This window comes from Apteryx mantelli, chromosome 26 (assembly GCF_036417845.1).
Source record: "Apteryx mantelli isolate bAptMan1 chromosome 26, bAptMan1.hap1, whole genome shotgun sequence".
Taxonomy (NCBI): Eukaryota; Metazoa; Chordata; class Aves; order Apterygiformes; family Apterygidae; genus Apteryx; species Apteryx mantelli.
In genome coordinates this window covers 7051452-7070955 of record NC_090003.1, presented here as the reverse complement: position 1 = coordinate 7070955, position 19504 = coordinate 7051452, and the positions used below count along the sequence as shown (strand labels likewise).

At 41.2% G+C, this 19504-nt stretch overlaps 1 protein-coding gene across 1 annotated transcript; it reads left to right on the top strand.

Annotated features, from left to right (window-relative positions):
* The first annotated feature begins 3462 nt into the window (after nt 1-3462).
* On the top strand, nt 3463-8929 carry LOC106482438 (chymotrypsin-like elastase family member 2A). Its single transcript, XM_013940016.1, has 8 exons — nt 3463-3505; nt 4075-4163; nt 4774-4871; nt 5872-6000; nt 6926-7062; nt 7750-7895; nt 8027-8179; nt 8779-8929. Exons 1-8 carry the CDS (start codon nt 3463-3465, stop codon nt 8794-8796), a joined length of 813 nt encoding a protein of 270 aa, XP_013795470.1. The 3' UTR covers nt 8797-8929.
* Nucleotides 8930-19504: the final 10575 nt, after the last annotated feature.

Sequence of the window (19504 nt, the reverse complement as noted above, 5' to 3'; positions counted from 1 at the left end):
TGTAGCACTGTGTTTTTGCAGTATGAATCTCTGATGTTTAACAGTACACTTTTTTGTTTAGAGTAAACTTCTCTATATACATGCAAGCTAGGGCTTGAGAGGATTTCTGACTCATTCTGAGGAACACTGTAACTGCTTTAGAAACAGTGAAACAAAAACAAGTCACTTGAAGACCAGATTTGGTTGTGATTGCTCTTTCTCAATGCTGTCTTAAATGGAGATTAGGCAGCAGAAAGAGTGCGAGGCCCATTCCAAGGGAGGTGGCCTGCCTTCTGCAATAGTTTAGCAAGAGTGTGTGTGTGTGTGTGAGCTGTTTGTCCAGAAATAAACTAAGGTGCTTGCAGCAGTGAGATGAGACACAGTGACTGAGTTCCCCCTCCTGCCTCTTAACAGAACAGCAGATGTAGACAGGGCATGCTGAAGTTATTATTAGAATACCTTAGTTTCAGTTCCATGTAACTTTGCTACGTGTGAATAAGCATAATGAAATTTTCTGGTTTGGACCAGGCTAGATTGTTTCTTTAGTTCTGAATTACTAAGCAAAGAAGGATTAATTACAGCTCACCCTCCTTACCCCAGCCTAGATTGCTTCTAGAGCCCAACCTTGCTCAGTTCTCCCCCTATGTTACACAGCTACATGAAGTGCAGACCTAGCCACCAGGCTTCAGATGGTGCTTTCTCGGGAAGTGCAGACTATAGAAAGGAAAAATCCAAAGAATTTGGAAGGCAGAAGCTAAAAGGTAAAATGAAAGGTAGAAACATACAGGGTGGTACTAGGTATTTATTTCCCTGTCTCTTGGTAACCTTGTTGTAGCTTAAGACATACAGGCAAAGCTTATGTTTTCAGAACATGCAGCAATGGAATCAGGGAATAATCAAGCAGCAGATTTAATGGCCATCCAGCAAGTAATGGTACTTTTGGTCCTGCTGAAAAGCTGGGACAGAATTTAACTTGTCTTATCCCTAATCTTAGCACCTTTTTTCTCTGTCTAGTTTCAGATGAAGAAAAACCTCCCTCACAAAAGTATATTCCGGTGTCTGTTACTTGTCTGCAGACTGTCCCACTTACTAATTGGTCTAGCATGTTTACTACCTTATGAGGGAATAGACTAAAGATGGTGAAGCAATGGAGTACATTATAAGTTGTACATTACGAGTACTAAAAGAGATATTAGCTATTATACTTTAACAGAACATACCAGAAGTTCCTGCTCTGTTTTCTACTGAAGTCCTGTGGATCTGCTCAGTTTCTGTGCAGCATCTGGCATGAAGATGATAAGAGTTTCTAGGGAGTTGCTTCCAAGCCACCATGGTATCAGCTGGAGGTTGAGGTTTTTTGATATTCACTTACAGAAATGCCAAGAGTATGATGTCCACTTAGTCCAAGAAAGATATTTCTAATTATACTAGACCTGGAAGAGATGGATATACAATTGTTACATAAAACAAGAATGGAACAAAAAAAGCTTTGAGGGGGTTCTACATTCAAAATATTGTGACCTTCCTTATTATCTCCTCTCCCCTGCCTGCCACCCCCCTCCCCCCCGCAATAAAAGAACTGCTTCAGAATTCCCTTACAAAGAAGAAATGGAAAAGTAAGATCGAACAGGGTTTCCCTACCTGTGGTCTGTAAGATAGCAGCAGGTTATTTGTGAGATTATTGCAGAAATGCTTAAAAAAGTAAATACAACCCCGTATTTATGAGCATACTCACAAATCAGGAAGATTAAAATAGTAACTGAACATCCAAAATTCATAGTCAATTTTTAGCTGGTATTTGGTGAAAACCTTAGTGGCAAAACAGAATATAGAAACTGCATGAAATTTAAACTGGAGAGTGCAGTAAGTAAGTTATTTTGCCTGTGAATTCAGACAGTAAGGAAAGAGTCAGCTAATTCCCGAAACAAGTTTTTCTTAGAATCATAATTCTGTGCTCAGTCAATCGTCTTTTGACTTCTGCCTTTGTCAGATAATAAATACAAGATGCCAGAACAGTGTTTGGCTGATTCCATTTGAAATTCAGAATGCAGCTTGCTCAAGAACTATTGTTTGGGTAGGCTAATACATTCTTAAGAAGCAGACAAAACAGCAAAGCATTATATATTTCTGCCTTCCACATGTATGCTCCAGGCATCTCTCATCCAAATCAGTACCTACTGCTGAATGGAAGCTATGAAAACCAGGGATTTTGCTGCTTGTTAATACTGACATTAAACAACAGATTTATTTCAGCTTTTGGGGAGCCTCCAGTTTTGTCTGTATTTAGAGCAGAAAGCTGCAAATGTGGCTACAAAACTGGACATTATGATATTTTTTTCCATTCTAATAAGTTTGTCCTTTACGTATGACCTGGCTTATGGGATAGAGATTTTTGGTTTTTAAATAATCAGTAACATTTTTTCACTTGAGAGGTGGCTGGAGAGCCTAATATGAGAGAGGATGGAAGATTCCTGTAGTGGAAGGAAGACAGAGACACAAAGGTAAACCTTGCCATTGATATCAAACATCCACTAACAAATTAGGGCACTGCAAAAACTTCTTTTGTGGCAGCTGCTCTGTCGTGGTCTATATGCCTGCTTCTTGCCCTGTTTGTCCTACTGGTGAAAATGAAGTAGTTTACACTTTTTCATTAACCAGCACACATTGCATTATTCCAATAGTCAGCATGCTGATTTGGGATGTGAAAAGGCTCATTTCCAGTGCTACAGGAACCCCATTCTCTTCCAGGGAAGTGCTGCTGATCTAAGAATTAAAGGTGAAGAAGTAAAATGAAATTGGGCTCACCGCACTACACCAGTGTTTCTCCATCATCATGGACAGCTGGTTCTTTGTATTGCTTGAAACATCTTCCCCTCCAAAGTGCCTGCAGTTTGTTTTATTGAAGAAGTGTGGCATGCTAAAACACATGAAATTTGATCTAGAAAAGAAGATACAGTGTTTCAGTCAGCACAAAGTGGTAGTTGCCATTCACTGACAAAATGAAACAAAATAAAATTTCAAATAATTACATACTCATAGAATCATACAATAATCTAGGTTGGAAGGGACCACCAGAGTTCACTTAGTCCGAACCCCGCTGATGTCATTCCAAATATATCAGACACTGCTACTGCTGACATGCCATCAAATATCAAAATAATTCCTATAACATTTTTCTTCTGATAACATGGTTGTGACGAACATTCAAGGCAATGGGAAAGCAAACAGCTGCTACAGACAATATCCACTTCAGCTGGAAATTTTTACCAAATTTGCAGATAGAGCCTGCATTCAAGGTCCATCTAAACTGTTTTTTCTAAAAGCATTTGTGCATATAAAAAATTATCCCACAGTTAGTTACACAAGTTTTCCATTGGTATCAGAGCAGCACTACATTTTAAGTCATATCTCCCAGAGATAAATGATATCAACATATAAAGCAGCTTGCAAGACAGAGTCAGCAGCACCTAGCTAACCAGCATCATGCTTGGAATCCTCTTTGCTGTGCTGACTCTGGCAACCGCAGGTATGTACCCAATTTCAGCATTAGTTCTAAAGGAAAAATGAATTTAAACACAACTGCAACTTCCTTTACTGGGGAAATTAGACACATTCTGCAACAAGACAGAATGAGATATGGCAAAGGGGATTAATTAAAAAGTTCTCTCCAAACAGCAACTAGGTGCTAGATTATTCTGTTCATACTAGAGGGGCTCAGCTAGCACGGATGCCCTCAGTCTTAGGCATATTCAAAGTTATTTTACTTAACTTGAGCACACTGAAATACAGCTAATCCACATCAAATTGCTTTGCATCTGCTGGGAACTGCATCTCAGCTGACACATGAGAATTTGGTTAAGCCAACATGATTTCATCATTTGTCAGAACAACAAAACAGTTCAAACAACCTTTATATAATACTGGTCAGTCTTGACTGATGGTTGTATCTTCACTTGGTACCATATCAAATCATAGGCTAGGTTGCTACCTTGCAATGTTCTGTGCAGAATCTACTTTTTTTTTTTTTTAAATATTAAAAAAAGTCTTTTTAGAGTTCCTACTTTTAAAACACATCCTATTTTGCATGTTTTCTAGCCCTTGGCTGTGGGGTTCCTGCCTACCCACCTGCTGTGTCTAAAGTGGTTGGAGGGGAAGATGCAAGACCCTACAGCTGGCCCTGGCAGGTTAGTCTTTTCTGCCTTCCCTGGAACAACTAGCATCGTGCTACCCTCACGTGACATGGCTGAACAAAACTAGCCCTTAGATTTCATTTGAGACCTCTTGTCTGTCATGTCTTAGGTTTTGAATATTACATTCTGATCAATCCCAACATTTCCAGTTTTTTAAAGGTAGCTCTGAATGTGCCACCTAGTGCTAGTTATGAAGGCTTTCCTGTTCTGGTAGTTGACTTAGGTACCACTCATCAACAAGAGTCAGAGCTTCCAAGTTTCCCATCCCATATTCAAGCAAGAAGACTGAAACTCAGTGGAGAAAATGATGCCTACTGGAGCATACTTCTACACAGAGTTAACAAATACATTTTTGTAGCAAATACAATGCCCTATTTGGGCCGGGCTTAGCGAAAGCTTTGGAAAAAAACATCACTAAAATTAAACTTCTGGATCACAGGGAAAGAGGGAAGCCTTTTCTGAGGGTAGGAATTGAAACCTCTTGTTGCTTAAAAATCTCCCACCATCTTCCAAAGGGAAGTTGTCTTCTGGGTGCAGGGAGAAAATGCAACAATGAAAAATCAGTAAGCAAAAATCTGAGCCTTATGTACTATGTTGGTCCTAGGCCTCCCTCCAATACAGTTCAAGTGGCAAATGGCATCATACCTGTGGAGGAACCCTCATTGCAAGCAACTGGGTGATGACAGCCGCACATTGCATTAGGTAAATCATTGAGTTAAAGTCTGTATCCAGAAAGCAGTGCATGACCGGAAACACATGAAGAAAAAACATATTAATGCCAGTTCTTCCTTTCCCAAATAAAAGCACCAAGACTCATATCCTATCTTTTGATTACAAATAAGAGGTCACAAGAAAGAGGATATGTCTTTCCCTTTTCTTAAAGGTAGAGGAAGAAAAAGCTCAATGTCCTGAATTACATACACTTAATTTTCTGTAAATAACTGCAAAATCATTGTTTTCAAGTTGCTATTAAAATTCAGCTGTGTTGCCTATTTCTATAGTACATTTGGCAGTGAGATTCAAAGACAACTACTCAGTCCATTCCCTGAAGAAATAATCACAAGTGTTTTGAATTTACCAGTCCTTTTCAGTAACCCTTTCATATTCTTATACTGTGGGAAAGTATAACAAGGAAATGATCAGGTACAGCTATGCCCCTTCATCATCAAAAACATTACCATAGCGGCAACCCCTTTTCGGTTCAGTAGCATATGTGCTTGAATATGTGCATACAGTTCTTGGTACCACTAGGTTGTAGAAAAGATTATCATGTGAAATAACAAGAACTGGCTGCATGTTACTATTACAAATGCTGGATATTACATTTATCGCACAGCTGTTTATCAGTGAAGATTCTTGGGAACAAACATTATCATGCTGTCAAAAAGGTAGTTCAAATTGTTTATTTGCTTAAAGAATAGCAGCTATATGCTTTAAAGATTGGAGGCATCCTCAGTTTGATAGTGAGCCCTTAAGTGGGAATTGACAGGACTGCTTGGAGATGAAAGGGTTCTGAAGTCCAGCACGCAACGCTTTGTCCTCAGACATTGGCACAGCTCCGGACACATCACAAATGTGATGTGAGACTACAGTCTTAAGACTGTTCTTACTGAATACCTCAGGTGGCAAAGATGCAGATGGCTTTGCAGTAAGCTGGTAGCTCCATAACTGAGTGATAATTCTTAGTCCTTTTCCTCCCCAGTTCTTCTAGAACGTATCGAGTATTTCTAGGAAAATACAACCTAAATGTTGAGGAAGCAGGATCAATTGCAGTCCAGCCACAAAAAATCATTGTTCATGAGAAATGGAATCCAAATAATGTTGCAAATGGGTAAGTCGGTGGCAAGTATTTTTTCATATATTAGATGAAGGGCCAAAATCAAACTGCCTGAACCCAGCCCCCCTGAACAGTGGCAGTTAAACATCTGGAGCCCCTTGTTACAGCTTAGGCTTACAGTGGTATTTCTAAATGAAGTGGATGAGAGTTGAGTCTCCAGTCTGTACCTTTCTCCCTCAAGGGAGGACAGGAAACTTTCAGTATTAATTACTTATTCATTAATTGCATTTTCAGCTGCAGTTTTGCATGTTGAGAAGCTGTTGTCCTATGCAATATTCTCTCTTGTATAGTGGAAATGAATGAATTGATCAAACAATTGATATAATATTCTTTGAAGCCCTCATATGAATAGCATAAATGTAAAGTATTATTGATAATTTGTACTAATATCTTTGTTGCTGAAGAACTGCTATACCCTGCTGCAGGCTGAGTGCATTAGCAAAGAAATCATCTCAGTTTCCAGCTGACTCGAGTTAGAGTCCTCAAACTGGCTTGTTTCTGGTGAGCAGAATCCGTGAAAGGTCATTTCCAGAATGCTGCCAGCAGAAAAGTGGACAGTTCTGCAGGGAAGAGCTGAGTAATAATGAAGAAACTTCCTTCTCCCAGAACGGTTGTCAGTGTAGAAACCTGTAGCTCCAGGAGCTACTATGCAATTACAGACTTTGCCTATACTTTGTGAAGCTGCAGTGCTTCACGATGGAGTTAAAGAAACCAGTGCACAGATTCCCCACTGCTTTGAGGGTGCAGGAATCTTTGCTATCCATGCACTGGTCTCCTTGCTCCCTTCCATCTCTTCTGAATAGTCCAAGTGCTGTATAACTGCTAAATTTTCATACTTCTATATGTCTTACTCTTTTTGCCATCCTCTTCATCCCTTCATTTCCCTTCCCCACTCTCATATGTGTGCATATGACCACAGGTACGACATTGCTTTGATCAAACTCACTGAACATGTCACCTTAAGCAAACAAATTGAGCTGGCCTGCCTCCCCGCTCCACAAAGCATCCTGGCATCCAACACTGCCTGCTATGTGACAGGATGGGGAAGGCTGCAGAGTAAGTACTTGGACAGCTGCAAAACTGTAAAACAAAATCTTTCAGTACTGCCTTCTGGGATCGATTGGAAAAAAGCTGTTGTTGGAGCTCAAGGTCCCTTCAACCCCAATGTAGTGAGGTAGTTGATCAGGCCTCCATTTCACTCACATAGTATGTTTTTTCCCTCCCTTTCCTTGGAGTATATTTTGCTTGTAGTGGGGCTAGTAATGCACTAGAGGGCCCTGTATTAGTCTTTTAGAAGCTACTGTAACACAAACGTTAACGGTGTGCAGGCTGATGAGTTTGCTAACACTAATATACCCTGCTGAAGAACTGAAAAGACTCATAAGGGAATAAATGTAAAGTGAAAAAAATCTCAGAGACTTCAGCAGTGTCAACTCTGCTCAAGAGGCAATTCCTAGAGTGCTAAGTAAATTGCAAAGTTCTGAACAAAGAGCAGCCATTTATTTCTCTAACAAAGAGACATTTTTTTAATGGAATGAGAATTATTAGTAAGCTAAGGCCTTTCTTTGACGAAAGAATGCAGAAAAGGAATGGATTATACAACCCCTCCTTTAATACAGCTTCTATGGAGTTTCCTACCTGGAAGAATAGTACCCCATTCCTGGGATAGGCTTAACAACGCAGTTTTGTTCTTTCTTCAGTGCCAGCTGGTACCATGACTCCTTTGTTTCTACTCTCTTGCAGCAAATGGCGCTCTTCCAGATGACCTGCAGCAAGGCCTTTTGCTGGTGGTGGATTATGCAACTTGTTCCAAGACTGGCTGGTGGGGGAGCACGGTGAAACGCAACATGGTTTGTGCTGGTGGGGATGGCATCACCTCCAGTTGCAATGTGAGTCCAGAGAACACAGCTTGTAGGGGCTGGTTTCACACAAACAGACCTGATGGGAAAGAAGTCTTAAAAAATGAGGAAGCACTACTGACACTTTGACTGCCATTAACTGTGTTCCCCCTTCCTCCCAGGGGGACTCTGGTGGCCCACTGAACTGCCAAGGTGCTGATGGCAGGTGGGAAGTGCACGGCATCGTCAGCTTTGGCTCAGCTCTGGGCTGCAATTTTTATCACAAGCCTTCTGTCTTCACTCGGGTCTCTGATTTCAATAGCTGGATCCAGCAGGTAAGGTCCTAGTAGTGTCCTACAGACACGTAGCTTTTTCTAAGGTCATTTTTGGAGACCCTGGGGTGGGGCGGAGGAGGGGTGGGGAAGACATTTAAAGGTTTGTCTATTTGAGGAAAAGTACCTAAAAAATTATTCCACAGGTATCTCTGGTTATATCACATTAAGTAACCTCTCTATGTAGACAAGCCCTTATCAGCACAAAAGCAGTCCCTACAGCAAAAAATATCTTCCTCTTAAATAGTTATCCAAATTATTTCCACCTTTAGATAAGTCTGGATCTTTAGGAACACATTCTGCCCTTGTACTAAAGATATATTTATAGGCATTAAAGGTTTTGTTGGTATGACTTCCAAAGCGATTATTCAAGTATTCATATTCTTTGCTTGTTACAATTGCATCCTAGAAGGCAACGCATGCTGCTCAAGTCTGTACCATCAATTATTTGTTAATATAATATAACCCTTAACCTAAAGAGTGACTGAGAAGCAAAGATCTTGTTTCAGCTATTTAAATGCTGCATCTGAGATGTAACATACACTATTCACAAATTCCTGGGTCTTCTGATCTGATTTTTGCCTTATTTTACATTTTTGTAGGTTATGGACAGCAACTAATGCAAAGAGAACTGGATGAGAGATGAGAACAGTGCCAAGAAGGAAAACAGCCTGAATAAAGTCATAATCATGACACCTTTGATCACAAAGAACTGGGAAATTATGCATTTACCAACAACAATATTGTACTTAATCATACTGCAATAAACACTGTTTTTGGCAACACAAAAGAAAAAAGTGCGTCCCTGTCCGTTTTTCTTGTGTATTGTCAAAACCAGCGCCCTGATTTAGCAATGATGCTGGAGACCTTTTACAGCCTTTCCCCTGTGTTGGGCTGGAGCTTGATACTCTCACCTGGGGGAAGACGTGAGCCCTGCTGTGAAGAGGATGTGTGGTGGAGGAAGAGTCGGAGAGCTGCGGGAACAATTTCGGGGGGGGGGGGGCGTGAGAAAGTGAGGCAGTGGCGGGGCTGGTGAAGGAAGGAGGCGGGCGGCAGGCAGGACCCCCGGACCTCACAGCTGGCGAGCAGTCCCAACTGGGGCAGGCAGCAGCGATGCCTGGCAGAAAGGCGGCGCGGGCCCCGGCAGGTGAGTGCAGGTGAGTGCAGAAGCGCTGCAAAATTCCTGCTTTTACAGAGAGGTTTTTAATGCCATGATCTTGGGGGTTAGCAACCAGGACAGTAAAATTCGTCAGTGACTGCTGGCAGCTGCCCTGGCAGCGAGGGGCTCCTGTTGCATTGCTGCAGACCTACCTGCTTCATACCCACTTTGCTCATTTTAAGTAACTCAGATCCCAGGCAAAGACCTCTGAATTGTTGCTGTCAGCCAACACACAGATGCATGTGCCAATTTTTTGCAAAGCGCCAGCAGAATCACCACCTTTTAGCCCAGTACTAAATTAACACCTCTATTTATATTTATTTCATTGTAATAAAAAGCAGGCAGTGTAAAATCAAGGTGGACTTTTGTTGCGTTTTTATTCTACCTTCTGGCACATACTTAGGTGGATTCAAAACTAAACCGATTGATTAAAAAAGGAGAACAAGTGATGCAAAGGTAAGCAGTAGACAGAGTAAGAAAAATATTGGAAGTCATTTTGAGAACAAAAATGCATCTGGGTTTCGGGATAAATTTTTCTAGGCTTGTAGTTCCTTTGATTCAGACATTTTGCCTTTGTTCCCTTTGGATTAAGCTGGTAAATATAAATAACAAAAAACATGGGTACTTATTATCTTCGGGGACTCTACTTTTATTTCTTTTCTTCTACTTTACAACTACTGAACACCCTTCTGCTGCAGGGAGCACAGCAGGAACTTGTTTTGCCTAATATCAGCCTCTGCTGAGAAATAGCAGGCTCTTTTGTGTTTTTATTTATCTTCTTATAAATTTAATTTCACCTATTCAAAAGAGCAGGGGATCTGAGGAAGGCTTGTTTTTTTAATCACTTCTACTACACAGAGCAAAAGAAAAAAAGGGCTGCACTGGATGGATGGATCGGCAAGTTTGCCCCTTGGTTTGTTCTTTATCAGTAGAAATAAGGGTTGCTTATGGAGAACAGATTTACCCAGGATTGCCCTACTTCAGCATAACATCCTGGTTGTTTTTGTGAGCATCATTACAGTAAGATTGCAAATGATTGATTAATAGTTCTGAAAAGCAAAATTATTAGAGGTTGTTCTGCGGTAGAGCGCACAGATGCCAATTATGTACAGCATGAAAGAGAAGGACAGAAAATGTAACCATGAAGTTCAAACAGTAAAAATTTGGATACATATATGCTTCTGTAAAAACTGTAACAAAACTGAAATTTGATTTTTTTCCCTTCTGAAATATTTAGACAGCACTGTGGAAATGTCCAAGCTTATTTGAACGTATCAGCACAAATTATTCATCATTTGGAAATTTCTATTAAGAACAAATTCTAAAATTTTTGGTAGTTGTTTTGATTAATAAGTTCAGCCATTCCAGTTCATGATCACTGAAATCAATAATCATCTTTTCATGGGCTTCCTTGAGATTTGGATAGAAGTACCAGAAAGAATAAAACCTGCAGCAAATGATTTTATCTTAATACTCACAGGAAAACAGTATGTTTTCATTTGTGTGTTTTTGCAGCTCTGAGAGTGTCATGGAAACAATCTCTTTACCTCACCTTTTCTTCTAAAATAAAAATCTCAGTGGACCGAAATACAATAAAAGACATCATTCAATAGCATTCAAATAATGTATGATCCCTGTGCTTTGTTTCAAAATGCAGACAAACTGTTAAATATCACTACTAGCTCTGTTATATTTTCAGGACCTGCAAGAAATGCCTCAGTGATCAGACCCCTTTTTTTCTGTTTTAGATGTTCTCCCCTCTCCAACACTGGTGGTAGCAAAACAGTCCAAAGGATTTTGACAGCATGCGTAGTCTCCCTCTGCAGCCTCCTTGGAGCCTTTTCTTTTGATTTAAGCAACAGCTTGGAAATATGGAGAAACACAGGGAAGGCCCTTCAGGAACTTGCCTCCTGTGAAAACGTTTGGGCTGTTCGCCTCATCTATCTCCTGCAGGAAGAAAGACAAAGCTGGCTGATCCCAGCAGCAGCAAAGAGGAATAGATCATTTCATGCTCAGCTATTGGAGGATTTAAACTCCCTCTGTAATGAAAGTGAAGCAGAACTGTATTGTGAGAATTGCCAATGCAAGGAGAACATCTCCATCTGTAGATTTTATATCACTGACATGAAACAAAGAATAAATAGCACATGGGATACTGAAGGCAGCCAGATGCTATCCAGAGTGATCTCTGAACTGCTAGAGCTTTTTAGTAGTCTCCATGAAGACCCGAAAGCTATGAGATACAATCCTGACTGGGCAGACATAGTAGCTTTTAAACTCATCCTTCAAATAAGAGAAGCCATGCTTAGAGTTCATTTAACGCCAGCATCTACAAGTTTTCAAACAGCATTGCATCCACTTTTCAGCATTCTGAACTATGCTGTCCTCTCATCAGAGAACGTACATAAGTGCTGGATGGATAATGTCAATCTATCACTTGATTTTACTCACTATGAAGGAAACTCTTTTCTCATCCCATTCTTGGGCTCAGCTGATTTTGTCTCCCTTAAAGCCTTGGTAAAGGAACTTTATTATGCACAGAGCTGTCTGCTGCAGAATGGACAGGAAAAGCTCAGCAAGAAATCTAAAGAAATCCTGTCCACAATGAGCCTTAAGATCAGTCTGTTAGTGATAGCCTGCCTCATTTACCCCATAATCCTGATGTCCTTCAAGCAAATGACAGACTGGATACACAATTATGCCAGGAACCTCAAGGAAAGGACGGAGGACTTGAAAAGGGAGAGGCAGCTAGCTGAGGACCTCTTACACCAGATGTTGCCAAAATCTGTGGCCAAGCAGCTAAGGAAATGCCGAAAAGTTGAGGCAGAAAACTATGATCAGGTAAATCTAGAGACTATAGGTGAGCAAATGGAAAACACACTATCACCAAGGATAGGAAAGGATTCCTTTAAAAGAACATCTATCTTATCTCCAGTTTGAGGAACCTGGTTTTGCATCCACAGCTCATCCTGGATAGAAATTCTAATATTCACAATGTGTTTTGAAAACAGCTGCGTGATGTGGCATGAAGCACTTAGATAATTAGGCTGATGGGGAGGGAAGAAGAGCTGAGATTTCCAGAAGTAGCTTTAAATATCAAAGATCCTATACTGGCAGGTTGTCTTCTCTGGGCTTAAGAGCCTACTCATGAGAATCAGTCAGCACCATTGTATACTAAGTACATGGGAGCAAGAACTGAGTTTCCTCTTTGTAAAATGGAAAGAATCACAAAGCAAAGTAGGCCAAATCCTGTCTCTACTCATCAGTGTGAGTCCATAAACACAACAGAAAAAAAGAGTATGGATCTTTTCAAGGATGAGAGGGGGAGATGATCTAATAGCGTCAAGAGCATTAGTGCAACAAAGTCTAAAAAAAAAGCGTAAATGTATGTAAAAACCATAAAAACAAGGCCAGGGTCTGGCCAGGCATCCATTTATGTGTAGCTCTGCCTTGCATCATGCATGCTGTTGCCAGTGCTCAATTTAGTAGCTGCTCAAACAGCATGAATAACGCAATGAATTCCCAGGACCATGTCCACGAGCTGTAATCATTTCTTAGCCACGCTATACACACATACCAATTTCATTCGGTCTTTCTGGATCAGTTTCTTCCCCAGCTTTTGCTACTTTTCTTTGAGCTTCCTCCATTTTGTGAAAAAGTAGTTCTGTGAAGGTTTCTTCCACCTCCTTCAGCCCAACGTTTTTGCGCAAAGCTAGCAAGTAGCACATATGTTTTATGTGCAGTAAACTCTGCACAAAATCCTCATGTTACAGTAATTGTAGTTCTCTTCACTCTTTCCCCTGGACGCTCCACTACTTTCAGCTGTGAAACACAATGATAAATATTTGCATTTAATTTGTAGGTGTCATTATCAAAATAGCACACTGTAATTGCACAATTAATTATAATTAACAATAGTCATGCCATGAAAAGTAGCTAAGCCAAAGCAGAGAGGGAAAAGACGGCTCTTCTGGATTAATTGGTATTACCAATGAAGAATAAAGCAACAATTTTAGATAAACATCTGACACAGTTCAGGCAGCATAGAGGAGAAACACTTCATTTTTTTGCCAACAACTATAACACACATTTTCCTTCCTCAATTTAGTTATTCTGGTTTCTGCTGTTCTTTGTTTTATACACTTGATTTTAAAATATGTAAATTCCTCTGTAAATTGTTTGATCATAAGAAAGAAAAAAAATCATACGTAGAGAAACCAAACCCAGTTAATATTTCCTAATTCAACATGAAAAGAGCCAGCAATTGAACTTCTATTTCTCAGTCTGTTCAGATACTTATGTTTGATCTCCACCACAGCTTGAGAAAGAAAATTCAGGCCCTAGTTCTGTAAGAAGTCTATTGATTACAGCTTACAAGGTTCAGAGCATTTGACTTTCCATCTCCCATCTAATTCAAGTTATTCAAAGAAATGCAGATGATAAACTTTGGAAATAGATAACATTTTATCCATCAAAGTAATAGAGAACAACTCAGAGACACACCTTGCTAATTTAGGAAGGTATCTATTCAGTTCTGCAGAACTGGTTCTATATGCAGCCTGTGCCTTGTGCTGTTCTGCTCAGAATTTCACAAATCCCCAAACTCTTCAAAGGCTCTGCCAATGTTGTTTGAAGACCTTAGCTTCACACCTTCCTTCTCCCTTTGACAGGTGACTATCTTTTTCTCAGACATTGTGGGATTCACAAGCATCGCTGCCTCCTGTACCCCCTTGCAAGTTGTTGAGATGCTCAACAACCTCTACGTCTGCTTTGACAGCAGGATTGAGTCTTATGATGTTTACAAGGTGAGTAAAAACCTTCAGGCAAGGAATTTGGAAGCAGCCAAAATCTTTGTTCCCTGATGAATATTAAATACTGGTTGCTGGCCAGAAATGACGAAATCCTAGACCCCCATTGCAAAGGGACTACATTGCAGCTTGGCAGGTGGCAAACAGCTGAGACATGTTTTGTTCTGATCTCCTTTGGAATGAAAAGCTTCATACCTGCCACTCAGTGATATGTGTCCATTCCCGTCAGGTGGAGACCATTGGCGATGCCTACATGGTAGTGAGCGGTCTACCAGAGAGGAATGGCACAAAACATGCCGATGAGATTGCCAAAATGTCTCTAGATTTGGTGGCAGCAGTTCGGCAGGTTGTGATACCTCATATGCCAAGGGGCAGACTGCAGCTGAGGGCTGGGATACACACAGGTATGTAGCTGAGGCATTCGTGTGAGGAGAAAAGACTTCCGCGTTACTGTACTAGCTATTGGCTCCCTGCAGAACTCTGAGCTGAACATTGCTCTGGGTTCTAGCAGTAAAAGTGGGGGAGAAATGATTTTTGCTTTCATCAGTGTGGAAAGGGCTGTGAAATAATTCATTATTGGCAAAGTGCATCTTCCCCTCATAACAACACCAGGTACCCACAGCTAAACAAGTTGAGACTTCCCTCCTCAAGAAAATCACACTGTGCAACCAGACCCTAAATGCACTGAGTATTCCCAATTCCCACTGCTCTCTCAAGATCCAGAGTGACTTAAAAAGGCATCTCCCGGCATTTCTGCCACTTGTTTACTTGTTGGGGTCTCTGTGCCTTGTATTTCTTCAGGGCCCTGTGTAGCTGGAGTTGTTGGGTACAAAATGCCTCGGTATTGCCTCTTTGGGGACACTGTAAACACAGCCTCCCGCATGGAGTCCACCAGCTTGCGTAAGTGACTCAGGCACAAGCTGTGCCTGTTCGTTATGTGCCAGTCAGTCTCACACCTGCATGCTATGTCTCCTAGATATTACAGTGAAAAGAAAACCCCCAACACCTCCTCAAACTGGGCATGGCCAAGGGTGAAATCAGGTTTGTAGAGCAGAAGGAACATTCTCTGTGGCACATCCCAGGCTATCCTATCACCAATCTAAAGAACCAGCATATGCATGACCTGCAGTTGCCACTATCCCTGTACATACGCTCAAATAAGCAAGAGTAACTCTCATGTATTCACGTGGAGCAAATAAAGTCACATCCACTGTGATATTTCTGGAAAGTGACTAGAAATAAGAGAAGAAAGAGGGTGACATAAGCTAAATAGCACTAGGCAAGCTGAGCTTATTTTAAGCCCTTAAACACAAAGGCATCAGGTAAAAACACCATGGCTACACATGGCATGTATGGCAGTGCACATTTTTCTTGGTCCAACCTTTTATGCTGCTTTTGCTATCATTATCACATATTGTTACTGCTGCACAATGCTGTGTTGTGCAGAGATACCCAATCTAGCACTATATAGCCCTGTCAGCAGGACACACCCCAGTTCAGTTAACCTGCTAAACTGCTCCTATGTTTGAGCCAACGTCTGTGTACAGTGTCACACAGACATGCATGAGGAGAGAGCCTGGCTGCCTCTGTGCGGTGCTGCACTCCAACTGTTTGAGGAACAGAGTCCGCACACTCAGGCATCTTAAACTTCCCCTTCTTTGTGCTTCTTCCTCAGCCTGACATTTGAGGAGGTAGAAAGACTGGGCTGATAAGGCAGGAGGGATATATACATATCCATATATATGTATGTATCTGCATATTTATTTATTTATATCCCCTAATACATAATACATATTTTATATGTGCTGTCTGGGAACGGGGGAGTCATTCAGTTCTAACCCTGTTCTGAATCCTAGCACAGAAGATCCACATCAGTTCTGCTACATATGATGCCCTTCTAACAGATGATGCTTACGAAATTGAACTGAGAGGAGAAATTGAAGTCAAGGTAACTGGTTTTCTGTAACTTTGCAACAGTAAAGAATGAAATAGGAAACATGAAACTGTGGGTCTTCCCCTTGCCAGTTCTGTCATCTCAAGTAGGGTGATCTTTTAAACTTTAATTAAAGTGTTTATTAAAGGCTAAAGCCTGGAAATTACTGATTAGAATATCACTCAGGAGAACATATAGCTTCCAGAAAATAATGCTTTTGAGTTAGTGGGCAATGCACTTGATTCTTCCCTATGGATTTGGCCAATGCTTTTCTGTGTATTGCAGGTGACTTTTAATCAGGGCCACAAGGTTCCCCTGCTAATTCAATTGGAAGTGGCTATTCATTACTCTTCCTAATCAATGCAAAAGTGTTACCGTGTGCTCTGAAATGCAGCTGCTATGTCTGCCCCCGCCTGGAACCACATGAATATGGCAAAAAGAGTTAGGATTCAGTTATGTTAGGTTTCAGTTATAAAGACACATAGATGTAAGGCTGATACTAAACCCTGAGTACTGCCAGTGACCTGCAAGCCCTTCCCTAAACTGGAGGAATTATTAGCACCCAAACTGCATATAAATTATGATTCTTTCCCCAGGCAGAACCAGCCTGCCATGAGAGAGGGAGAGATAAGTGCAATACAAGTAGTAGCCTTAACCATGGTATTTCTCTGCTCTGCTTCACATCCCATGAAAATAGCCCTTTTCTGCTCTCTCCTTATTCTTGCCCAGGGCAAAGGTAAAATGAAAACCTACTGGCTTCTTGGAAACAAGAACTACAGTGTCCAAAATGACAGCCTGGTGTGTCATTGGAATCCAGCCATCTCCAAGAGAGAGAAGATGGAAAGTAGCCAGGGATCTGGCCAACAAGTAAGGAGGTGAACTAAGCAGGGTGAGACTTCCTAGATAACGAATCATTCATTAATGGCTGAGATATGTAGAATTTGGATTTTTGTCCCGTAAGCAGAGGGTTCTGCTATGTACAGATACAAGCTCTAACGTGTCTTCCTCTCTGATAGCTTAGCACAGGCACCACGGGAGCAGCGTTGACTGAGCAGAGCCCTGTAGCATCCTGGAACGAGCTGAGCACTGACAGTCACACTCAAGGGAGCTCCAGGCCAGCCTGGACCCCTGAGAGTACTGCCCACGGCATGAGCCAGGAGCAGAGGAATGGCTTTCTTCAAAGCCCCCACCAGAGTCTCCAGGAGAATCTCACTTCATTGGGCTCTCCTTCTTTGGGGAAAGGGGACGACGGTGCCAGTTTAGAGCACAGGGTACAGCTCAGAGACCCTGGTAACGAAGCAATGGGAAAAAATGAGTTTCTCCCAGGCTTTGTAGATGAGATGTGACAGGATAAGAAGTCATTTATGATGGGGAAATGGACTGCCCGAGGCACCTGCATTTCTTTTAAATAACATTCTCTTTTTGTTCTTAGCCATAATTCAGATTTTTTTAACTAGCCTGTTTACCTAAGAATCTAAAACACCAATAGAAATGTAGAAAGAAGTCCCCAAACAAGGAGGAGCTATGAAAGTGCAGGGGGGCTGCCTCAGGAGCAGAAAGGATAGATACCAGATTTACAGCAAGGTGACTCCTCTCACTCCAGAGCAGTTATTCTAGATTTATATCCATAGGTGACACAGAATATAGCCACCCAGGTCCAGACATAGCAAGGCTACCTTCAGGACCTGAGCCAGCTCATTTAATGCCAGTCTGTACATCTCTCCCGTAAGCTACTGCCTACAAGGCATGTGTAACTGTAGACAGTAAGACAGGGAGTAGCGAGCCTGACAGAGAAGAGGACAGGTAAATAACTTTTTGACCATTGTTTCAGACATACAAATGAAGTAGGAACAATATTAAATTACTTCTATTAAGTCCCTGCAGCCTTCCGTCTTTCCAGCTCTTCTCTACTACAGAAGAATCTCCTCTCCATGCAGATATCTTTCCCCTGCCCAGCTGCCCAGTCACCGAGAGACTTGATGGTGAGATAAAGATGCAGTCTTGAAGTATGGAAGACGTTGAAAGGGGGAGCCATGGCTCCCATCAAATTTTAGTTGCTTCTTTTTCCTCACTGGAGGAAAAGATGCCTCTGCAGTCATGAGCAGAGAGTAGTAAATTCCTCTTCTATGTATGACTCAGAAATCAAAACAGACCAAATTACTTGCTGGCTGTGGCAATCACTAAGCTCCACACAGAGGTTAGTTCACTTAAAGGGGGGGCTGCACATATCTGTGATCATCAACCTGATTCTGCTAGCCATCTTTTTTGGGCAATTCCAGAGCAAGGGAATTATCCTGATGGAAAAAGGAGATATGTGGGGGAAAGGGTTTGTCCTGTCTTCTTTCTCAGTTGACAGGTTCATGCAGGGCATCACTACTGCTTAAGAGAAATATTTAAGCAGATCACAGCTCATTTTAGGGGAAGCAAGGCAGTGCATAAATGGTTGCAAATAGGCAACAGAAGTAAAGGTATATATTTAAGAGGAAGTCAAGCTTGAAAAGCTGCAACTGGTCTTTGTTTTTATTTTTGTTGCTAAAATAAATGTAGTCTAATGAACTTCAAAGGAAGCTGGTCTAGGCGTCTCTTTGTCAGTCACTTGGCTAATACAAAGGTTTGTAAAACCTGATAAAGCTGTCTTCTTACAGAATGAGAACCAACAGCTGCTCCCTTCAGGCAGCTCAGAGAGAGAGTCACTGTAGGAGTGCCTGTGTGGCTCTTTGCAAGACAACCTTAGCTTGAGGTGATGAGGTCAACTTGCTCTCAGGGGCTGTAGATCTCTAAGGTCAGCTAAGGAACTCTTCAGTCTGGCAGATAAATAAGTCAAGAAGCTTGGAGACTGAAATATTCAGACTAAATGTAAGATGTATGCTTTTACATCAAAGGGAATGAACCACAGAAATAATTCTATCACTAATGTCTTATAAATCAAGAACAGGTGTTTTTCTAAAACATTTTCATCATTTCAGGTAAGAATTATTTTGAGCAAATTCAATGGTTCAGCTTATGCAGAATTTTGCTTCAGTGATCACAATGGTCACCCCAGTCTCATATAACTTCTAAGGCGCTAAGAAGGTATTTTGTCCTTTTCAAACACAGCTTCCCTTTCCACCTCTCCAGATCTGAGAACTTTTCTACATGGAACATTTACACTGGCACAAACACAATTTCATGGATGTTAAAATATCTGCCAGCACACGATAAGATTTTCCCATTAAGGTAGCTGCTGAGTTGCTCCAGTACTTTCATACACAATGGAAACAACAGCAAATCATATTACAACAAGTTGCATCACAGAAAGCCACAAAGAATACAAATCAACCATTTCACAAAAAATCATTCTTTCTACAGTTAGTCTCTGGAATCTGAGGGGATGCTGAAGTATGTTTTTTAAATATTTGACGGTGGCAATATTAGAGATGTGTGGAAGC